We start from the raw sequence: 10,170 nt of genomic DNA on the forward strand, positions 1-10,170 counted from the left end.
TCTTTCATCATCTCCAGCGCACGCTCTTCGTTGCGGAACTTCGCGTCCAAAGACAGCTCAAACTCAACCGTCTTGTGGAGCAGACGCACGAGGAGAATCGGGTCAACTGTGTGTTGCGCGCAGCTGAGCAAATCCTGAGAGAACGCAGAAACGCAGCCGAACGAACGCGCTTCGCTCGCGCGAAGAACGCCGACGCGTCCGACGGGACACTTCCAGTTCTTCCTCGCGTTTCTGCTCCGCCGAACGTCTCTCTCCTCGTCTCTCAACTACAGCCAGCGACCGTCTCGTCCCACCGAAAACGCTGCGGCTCGCTGCGTGCATGCATCTCGACCCATTCCTGCTCGTGCGCGAGTGTGAGTGAGTGTGAGTGAGTGAATGAGTGTGAGTGAGTGAATGAGTGTGAGTGAGTGAATGAGTGTGGCGTCACCCGGTCATGGGTGCCGTTTCGCCCTCGCCTTCTGCGACTTGGTCGTCCGGGCTTTCGTCTGGTCTCACCACCAAGTGTTGCTTGGTTACGCGGCAGAAGAGTGCGGCGAGATGCATCTTCACGCGCCACCTGGGGGGGAAGAGCGCCTCGTGCTTCCCTTGGGATGGGAAACCTTCGTGTTACCAGAGAGTTGGTGCCGTATGCTAAGCGGACGTTTTTCTGATTGATCGCTTTTTCCCAGGATACGAAAAATATGTTTCGCGAGAGATGGAGCGCGCAGAAGCAGCTCTGCGCGTCGCTGCGTACCCGCCAGAGGACGGCGTCGCGCCGGCTCCCTTCTCAGGTTCGTGTCGAAAAAAAACAGCGAAGCGCAGGAGATGTAGAACAGAAGATAACACTGCAGTAGAGAGGGGAAGAAGAGAAAAGTGCGAAAGAGAGGGGAAAAAGAGAAAAGTGCAAAAGAGAGGGGAAGAAGAGAAACGAGCGACGCCGCAGGGAAGGCCGTTGCGTCATCGATGAGCCGACACCTCACAGCCCGCGAGGGGCTGTGTTGGAATGTTGTGAATCGGAAATTGCGGGGACAGGACAGCGAACGAAAGGGCTCTGCAGGAGATGTGTGCATTTCTGCAGCTTCTTCGCTCGTTGGGAGATCGAGTGCATCGACGGCAAAAGTCGAGAAGACGCTGGTCCTGCCGATGAAAGAAGCAAAACTTTTCTCCTCTGCTTCGCCCATTCAGCCGTCGCTTTCTTCGTAGAGGCGATGTGAAGGCGGAAAAAGCCTATATGTGGACGCGTCGATGTCAGCGGCCTGTCTTTGGGAGAAGTTTCTCTCGCAAACCCGTTTTCCGGTTCTGCCCTCGTCGACTTGTTCCTCTGTCACAGGAAAACTATTTTTACGCAAATCTGCAAGAACGGGAATCTTTTGAAGCTGCCATCTTTCCCTGTCTTCTTGAGACCCGCGAACACACTGACGGGGACCAGCCCGAGACCTCAACTCGATGGCCAATAGAAGGCTCTGAGATGCACATAGCCCCTGCATGCACCCTTATATATATATATATATATATATATATATGAGTACATGTATCTGCCTCTTCTCGAGGAGAGAGGTATCTATAGGAGCACCATAATGGCGATATGTGTAAATACATATGCAAATTTGAATATACTCGTATATGTTTTATATAGATACACACTGTACGGCGAGAGGGCGCCTGTCGCTCTTTCCAGGGGGGAGATTTAGCGAGAAGAAAGGCGACGCACGTAAAGATGTCCAAGGAGGCTTCTCTAGAGGGCCAAGCGGCTGACTGGAAAAGTTGGGGAGAAGCTGTGTGGAAATCGAGGAGCGGTTCACCTCACTGTCTTTAGAAAAGACGCGCTTACGTCTGTCACGCTTCTGTCTTTATGCAAGAAAAACGGTTCGACGATTGAACTCCACGCCGTCTCTCTGCCACACAAGATTTCTTCGGGCGGAAAGAGCGTTTCTACAGCTCAGGAGAGATCCCCTAGCTGCTTCAGGGGCAGAGACACAAGCGCGAAGCATGCAAGTGCATGCGAAGGCATGCAGCTCAGGCGCACCCTCGTTACTGCAAGGCCTCTGCTATACAAAAGAAAAAAAAATATAATTGGCATGCGCAGATAACTCCGAGAACCACGAACAGAGGGAACGTCCACGTGCTCATAGGGAGACAGATCGCCCTTCTCATCAAAAGATAATGTGTACGCAATTGCGCGCTTGCAATTAGGTATCACATGTTCCTATTCATGAGCATATTTATTTGTGTATGAAAAAGCTTGATGCCGATTTCAAGGCGAGAGGCACATACACATTAGATACACGCACATGTATTTGTGTGAGTAGATGCACATCGAATCATATGAATGTATAAATATACCTATATATGTATATATTCATATATGTGTATATACTTAATATAAAAGAGTGAAGAGTTATCCCTCCAGTACACCAAGGATGCCACGCAAGTTTCAAGTACTCTTTGTGGAGAGCGGTTCCGGAATTGAGGCATATTATGTTGAGAGAGAGAGAGAGATGTATTTCTGTGACCTTGCCTGTGAATCCCGTTCGCTCTGTCTACAGCTCGAAGTGTACCGATACATATATATATATATATATATATATATAAAGCGACTCGTAGGCACGTGTGGAGCGGTTTTTACAGAAATGAAGTGTGGGTGTCCTTTTCGTCGACTTGTTGACGGCCTTCTGAATGCGTCGTCTCATCACAAACTGGTTATCGAGGGCCCCTATACCACGAAGGGAGTCTACCCAAAATAAACCTGAATTTACCCGCAGATATATGTATATATATATATATATATATATATACATACATCTATGTGCACCCGAGTAAACCAGCAGTAGTCCATGGATATGTGAATGCAAATAACCATAAACGTGTATACATATGATTTTATCTTTATATGTTTACTAAAGCGGCAGCACTTATCTCTCTCTCTCTCTCTCTATATATATATATATATATATATATATATTCCAGCGTTGTGAAGTTATGTATGAGGATTTTTCGCCTGGTATTGCTACAATTCGAGACATCCCACAACTGGCGACTTGCAGGATGCACGCACTGCGGAAGATACATTTGTTTGCTCAGTGGTCTCGTCTGGGCACAGGAGCCCGTAACAAAGATCGCGAGAAAACCTAATGCGAGGTAAAGATAATCAGAGGGGGGAAAAGCGAGAGGAATGGATGAGCAAGAGAGGGAAGGAAAGACGAGATGACAGGGGCGAAGAGTGCCGTCTTGGTGAAACGTGCGATTTACCAACATTATGTTTTGCCCGCTTTCGTGAGCGGTTTTTCTTTCCAAACCCAGACAAGTCCGCGTTCAACGCCAGCTCCTGCGGCGCCCTGAAAACCCAAAAGGTCATGTTCTCTCATTCCTCTCTAGGTTTCCCTCCCAAGCACAGTATCGCGCTTCCCTGCCACGAAGTTAAGATGGCGGCACACACACTCACGCGGCACCGGTTGACATCTACATTAAATATACCTCTACCCTTGGTTATGCATGTGGTGTATGGATAGCATAAGAATAACTGTGTGCCCCGGAGTGCCTGCGTAAAGCGGAGCTCTCGTTCAGGACAAAAGACACGTGCTTCTTGTCACACAGACACAAGAGGTTCGCTTCCGCGGATTGTGCCTTGCATCCCTTCTCGCGTGGAATGCTGCCTCGCTTCTTTTTTCGAGGAAAGATCGCAGTCTACCAGGAAAAACGGGCACTGTGCAGAAGACATTCTGGTCTTTGGAAATGATACCCCTGCCGCGCGAAGGTCGCCTTTTGTTTCTCTGTCGAGAAAGCGTTTCTTTACGGCGCGCCTGCGTCACTATTTTACGGAAGAAAGCGAGAGTGAGCAACGCTGTGGCGACGCCTCCAAGTCTCGCGTCTCCCTGCAACCGGTCCGTCCACTTCTATCCAGTCTTTCCTCGAAGCCTCCAGACTCCTCGAATCCGCGTTATTTCCTCCCGGCAAAGGGGAGGAAAACTGCCCAGGTTCAAAACATTTCGCAGCGGCGGTCTTGTCGGTCATGCAAACATGCGCTGACGACAGCAGAAAACGACTCCACGACTCTTCAGCCGCTTGCGTTCCTGCGCATGCATGCCTCCGCATGCATTTTTTTGAGAAGCGAAGCCGGCGCGTATCTGAAGAAGTTTGTGAGCCTTCTCTTGCTCCACACAATGGAGGCGATACTTCGCTCTGTTGTGCGTTTCCACTGGCAACGAGTTTCCTTTTTTCCGTTTCGATCAGGGCGCGTAAGTTGGGAAACGGTAGGGCAGCGCGTCAGTGGGGTGGAAGAAGAAAGTCGCGCCTATGCTGTAAAGAATGAAAGCACAAGTCGACATTTTCCTTCCTTTCCATATCGCGAAATCGCTAGAACAGGGCCCCGTCCCGCCCGTTATTCCACGCATGTCATACACGCTTATCTACATGTACATTTTGATAAAGATAGAGGTATCTATACACAGAAATACATATCGTTCTATATGTTTACATATATGTATATATATGCAAATATGTGCATGCATGCGCCTAGAGGTGGAGAGTTGCAACACAAGTGCTTTTGCCTACCCTCTTGGTTTCACTTGTGTTTTGAAAAGAAGCTTTTCCCTATCAACGGAGTTGCTTACCTTACTAGGTGACACACGCCGAGGACACCGACAACGACGTGCAGGCCGCCGTAGGTCAGGGCGGTCTATAGACGGGGCAGAGGCAAAAACAAATCAAAGACACAACACGCATGCACGCATAAGGGGGACAGATGTCAACATGCATGTCATCCACACATACAGATACTTACATAAATAAATATGCGTGCATATATAACCACACGCACATACATACATGCACATATACATATATTTACAGGCACATATAAATGTATATATATATATTTATATATTTACGGGCAGCCAGGATCTCTGTATGGATATATATGTGGACCTATGTGTGCAGTATATTTGATTGGACAGGGTTTTCTGTCTTGCGCGTTCTGGGGCTGTTTTTCCCGTTTGTTCTCGAGTTTGTCAAAACACGTACGTTGATCCAGATGGATGCGAGGGCGACCGCAGCAAGGCGTGCGGCGAACAGCAACGAGAAAACGGGTCCGACGTTTTTGTGTCCGAACAAGTCGCTCGTCACCGACGGAAAGAGCGAGAAGGTGCCGCCGTGGCAAATGTTGATCATCGCGAGACTACAAAGAAGAAACGAGAAAGAGGGAACAAAAAAATAAACAAGACAAAAAACACAAAACGGGGGAAATGCGAAGACGCAGCCTGCGGAGCATCTGCTGCTCGCGCGAATCGAGGGGCGACAGAGGAGGGAAGGCCGCGGACTCGGCGAGAGAGCGGCAGTTGGACGGCTCAACAGCGAACGGGGAAAGACTGACAAAGGAAGAGGAGACCGAGAGAGGAGAGAGCGCGGAAGGACGGAGAGGAAGTAGTGGAAGACTACGAAAGCCTCGTTGGAATCTCACCACGCGGCGTAGAGCTGCGGCGACTGGAGGGCGTAGGTGGAGAGAACAAAGAGGCAAGGGGCCGTCAGGGCGTTCATCACCACCTGGAAGCGCACAGTTTCGGGGCCGTTCCGAAATGGGGAAGCGACAAAAACGACGCCGCATGACGCGAGAATAAGAACAGGAGACACGGGTGCGCCGCACCACGCAGAGGCGAGCGCGAACAGACACCACATAGAAAAAACCCTACTTCGGAGCATCACAGCTAAGCACAGAGACAAGCCCTGCGAGGCAGAACCTCTCAGCTACGCGCCTACCGTGTCTGGATAGAGATACACAATTACACATCCATACAAATACACAGTCACATATTCAGTACGTGGACCTGTACATGTACGCACACGCATATGCATCCACACATATATATACATACATTAATATATACATTAACATATATATATATATATATATCCATGTACAAATATCCACCTATATAGATATATATGAAGACTTGTGTTGAGGTTACCGTGCTCCGCATGTATCCTAGACCTCCGCCGATGTATCCCCAGAGGAGGCGGCCGAAGCAACAGAGTGCGCCGAGGAGGGCGCCGAGGCAGCTGAGGAGAAAGTCGTTGGCGAAGTCCCAGGAGGGACCAGTGAGGCTCCACGGATCTCCGTTTCCGACTGCATGCGCATTCAGGCCCGCGCGAGGCAGGCGTCGCATGAGCGCAGCGAAGAGCGAGTTGGGCACAGACGCCGACTCCGAGGCGAGCGCGGCTTCAGGGTAGAGAGGGAGAACCTTCCAGAAGAGCTGCACGAAGAAGAGCGATTGCCAAGAGAGGAGCAGCATCAGAAACAGAAGCCAGAACGAGGGCGAACTGCAAATGTCCTGGGGGGTTAGGACGAGAGACGAGAACATCTGCGAAGAGGAAAACGACGAGTACGAGGCCGACGTGGGCGCATTCGAAGCGGCTGCAAAACGCCGGAAAAACAAAAAGACAGACACGCGCAAGCGAAAAAACTTCAAACGGACGCGCGTCTCACGTGAGCTTCTGTCGCTGTCGTTGTGAGCCTTCTCCCCGCACCTTCGTCTCGTTTCTTTACTTCTTTCGCCGCCTCTTTTCTCGGCACACACCAGTGCGCCTTGTGCATACTTCGGTGCGTATGCGGAGGTGGAAGCTCTCGCCATCAGAGAGGTTCAGCGCTCCGCTGCTCGTGCGTGTCTCCACTGTCGCTGCTGTCTCCACGGCCTGTGTTGTCTCCACGGCCTGTGTTGTCTCCACTGTCTCTGCGCTCGTGGCTGCCTCACCGACCCCACACGCCGTCCCCTGTCTTGTGGCCGCGCTCGGGGCCCACAAGCCTCGTTCGCTGAGCGTTTTGTCTCGGCGTTTCGTTCCGGTTTTTCTTCTCCTCACGGCAGGCGTCCAAAGCGCTCTTTGCGTTTTTACCTCGCGGATCTTCGTAGAGAAGCGCCTGGCATTCGCCCGCGTCTGGTGACGCCTCGTCAGTTGCCCCTGCGCGCTCGGGATCTACGAGGAGCAGAAGCCCGACCAGCTGTGGAAAAAAAGAGAATCGAGAGAACAAGCGAGACAGAAAAGAGAAAGATACACGAGAGAAAAGACAGCGAGAGGAGAGAGAAGAAGACAGACAAGAAAGAAAAGATGAAACGGGAAGACTGGATCGGATATGCGAAAGGAAGGAAAAGCCGGAAAGGAGAAAGGTGAAGGGGACACTGACGACCCATCGCGAGAGCCACACCGAAGGGGCGCGCCGCAAAAACAGCCGAGGCGAGCAAGACGAGGCAGCAGAACACGAAACGGAGAAGAAAGGGAAAAGGAACAGGAAAGGGAAAAGAACCAAGGCAGGGGAAGGAACGGAGGTCAGGGTGCGGTAGGGGAGGGGCGAGACGCTCCTGATATGGAGTCGACGAGGAAACCGCGTGGCGAGAAGGAAGTCGAGAGCCGTGGGACTGCGTTTGTTTTGTCTCACCTGGATGCATGCAATGACGCCCCCCATGACGAAAAAGAGACTCGGCAGGCGGTCGAGGATAGCCTGGTCAGTGAGGAATCTTTCGCCTCCTGTTTTTGCAGAAAGACAAAAGAAACAGAGTTGCTACACACGCGCGAAGCAGAGGGGTGCGAGGCGACGACGAAGGGCTCTCCGCGGACAGAAATGCGAGACGAAAAAAAGGCACGGAAGTGCGACAGAGCAGAAGAAAAAACCGATCAGGTCTGCTGTCGTCTTGCCATCTAAAACGAAGAGACGCGCTGCCTGCGAAGCGCTCGGCGGCGGCAAAGAGAGCGGCAACAGCGAGAAAGGTTTGGACCAAGAACGCGAAATGCAGAGAACAGAAACGCGGCAGAAGGGGCGAAGAAACAGCAACGGGAAAGCACAAAGAGAAGAAGAGAGGGAAGCAGAGCAGATAGAAAGCCCAGAGAAAAACAAGACGGGAAGGATGAACAAGACTGAGGAGAGAGAGAGAAGGCGAAAGAGAAGACGCGAAGGGAGCGAGAAGTTGGGATGCCTACCAGTCGAGAGAGGAGGCGGAGATCGTTTTCCATTTGTCGCGTGCGGGCGAAGCGGAAATCCTCCGTCGGATCCGAAGGCAGAGAGGTACGGCAGGAGAACCGGCGGCAGCACAGAGAGGATGGCTTCAGGCTGGTGAAGGAAGAAGCTCTGCAGGGGGCAGAGGAAACAGACGCTGAGGCCGCGCGCAAAAAAGAGAAGGCCGCTAACCTGCGATGCAGACACGCACAGACCAGAAGGGACGAGAAAGACGAGTGTCTCGAGAAAGCAGAGATACTGCCGCCGGCAGACGCGAGAAACGCCTCTCTGGAGACAGACGCGAATGAGAGCGCCGGTGACAGACGGAGAGGAATGGCGAACGTGCGCCTGCCTTCACGGTCAGGAAGAAAACATGAAGCCCGAAGAAGCGGAACAGGAGAGTCCTCCAACCCAACAGACAAGTCGAAAGAAAGGACTTCCTCTTTGCTCACCCAGCCTTTGTCTTGGGGAGGAGACAGTTTCAGCGCCGCAGCCAAAGGGCCCGGGTACGATACCCCGCAGCCGAGCGCTGTAACGACCCCGTAGGCTATCAGAAACAGAGAGAGGTCGTGTGAACATACACCGCACAGCGCCAGGCCGAGAGTCATCCACGCACTTCCCAAAAGGGCAGTTCTGGAAACAAATCAGAAAAAAAGGGACAATCAGGATCATGAATGCGATAAAAGCATGTAAATGCCAAAGACCACCTCGAGATGCATATATATATATATATATATATATGCGTGTGTAGGTATAAATAAAGATCATATAAATATGTACGTCTATGCAACTGTAAATAAAGATCTTTAACGCGTCTGTACCACAAAGGAGTGTGCCGAAGACTGACCACATACACGTTATACACATATATGTGCGTGCGTATCAGTCATTCGATCACAAGCAGAGGGACAGATCTCGATCGAGCCTCGAAAGAACGCTGACGTGCGGTATTTCTCTATTGACCAGAACTCTGGGGCAGTTTTTAAGGGTGCTCGGCGCGTTACCTTTTGGTCCCAATGCGCTTTTCCACCGTTGTGCCGATGAAGCCTCCAACGCCCTGGCAGATCACTGCCCACGCGTAGATGCTCAGTCCATCCTGGGGAGAGGAAATTTACGGCAAAACTGGAACGCATGCAGTCCCGCGTGCTAGCAAGAAGACAAGCAAACATCGGGCCTTCTCACTGATCAGTCATCCACTCCTTCAGCCATCTCCTCTTGCGTGCCGCTGGATGACCTCTGCTTGTCTCTTGCCTTTCCCACAGCGCGCTTTGTCTCACTCTTTTCCCTCCCTCCTCTCCTCTCTCTCTCCCTATTTTCTTCACTCTTGTTTCTCTTTTCTCTCTCCCCGGCGCCTTTGTCCCAGTCTGTCATCCATGGCCGAATCGACTCCAGCTTTCGCCCTCCCTGGAGTTAAAATCTTTGCGGGGTTCGCTTCCCTCCAGCGCATGCGAGATCACTCTTGCGTCGACGGAGCCCCTGGCGGTCGAGAAAAGCGCGCGTCGACGCTCTCCCCTGGAGCAAGGCCGCCATCTTCTCCCCGTTCTTCGTCTCTCTTCCCGTTCTCCGTCCCGCTTCTTCTTCTCTCTTTTCGTTCTCCGTCCCGCTTCTTCGTCCTGCTTCTTCGTCCCGCTTCCTCGTCTCTCTGTTTACCTGGTAGGAGACGGCGGAAGTTGCTTGCTGGCTGCGAATGCGCCCCACCAAGTACGGGAGGAGATTGCCGATGGTGTGGCAGCCGCCGAGACAGAAGTGGAGGAGGCACGCGCCCAGGACGCACCGAAACTTCAGGAACTTGAGGTTGCGCATTTTGTTCCTCTCGCCCTTTTGCATGCTGCGGGTTCCGTGGAAAGGCGGGGACGGGTAGGCGACCGAGGGGCGAGTCAGCGCAGAACTGGACGAGAGGCCGGGAATGGCAACTGCGGGGCGTTGCGCAGAGGAGACACGCGACGCGGACGAAGGCGGGGACGCAGGAGACAGGGGCGGAGGCACAGAGCTGGTCGACATGGCGCATGGAGGCGTGAGGGCGGGAGCAGGGACGAGCGCCGGAGAAAAGGGGAGGAACGCAGGAAAGGGAGACAAGGAGACAGGAAGGGCCAGGAAAGGACGGAAGCAGAAGGCACACGGCGCTGGAAGGGAAGGAGGAAAACGCGGGGACAGAGGTGTTACACTTGTCCACGGCAGAAAGAAGAGCCTCGGTGAAAAGAAGACAGAGAAAA

At 52.3% G+C, this 10,170-nt stretch overlaps 2 protein-coding genes across 2 annotated transcripts in view; one reads left to right on the forward strand and one right to left on the reverse strand.

Moving 5' to 3' along the window:
• NCLIV_006320 (hypothetical protein) overlaps positions 1 to 1,193 on the forward strand; it is a gene marked incomplete at both ends in the record, with an annotated part of 6,181 nt that extends 4,988 nt beyond the window's left edge. Inside the window, 2 exons of the mRNA XM_003880142.1 lie at positions 669 to 774; positions 1,058 to 1,193. Coding sequence (XP_003880191.1) covers positions 669 to 774; positions 1,058 to 1,193 — 242 coding nt within the window. The remainder of the gene's footprint in view (positions 1 to 668; positions 775 to 1,057) is intronic.
• Positions 1,194 to 4,205: 3,012 nt separating this feature from the next.
• On the reverse strand, positions 4,206 to 9,958 carry NCLIV_006330 (hypothetical protein; the record flags this gene model as incomplete). The annotated part of the gene is made up of 11 exons (XM_003880143.1): positions 4,206 to 4,275; positions 4,590 to 4,654; positions 4,999 to 5,152; positions 5,435 to 5,517; positions 5,940 to 6,385; positions 6,862 to 6,967; positions 7,403 to 7,491; positions 7,942 to 8,149; positions 8,410 to 8,590; positions 8,962 to 9,053; positions 9,608 to 9,958. 11 exons carry the CDS (start codon positions 9,956 to 9,958, stop codon positions 4,206 to 4,208), a joined length of 1,845 nt encoding a protein of 614 aa, XP_003880192.1.
• Positions 9,959 to 10,170: the final 212 nt, after the last annotated feature.

This window comes from Neospora caninum, chromosome II (genome assembly GCF_000208865.1).
Source record: "Neospora caninum Liverpool complete genome, chromosome II".
Classification (NCBI taxonomy): Eukaryota; Apicomplexa; class Conoidasida; order Eucoccidiorida; family Sarcocystidae; genus Neospora; species Neospora caninum.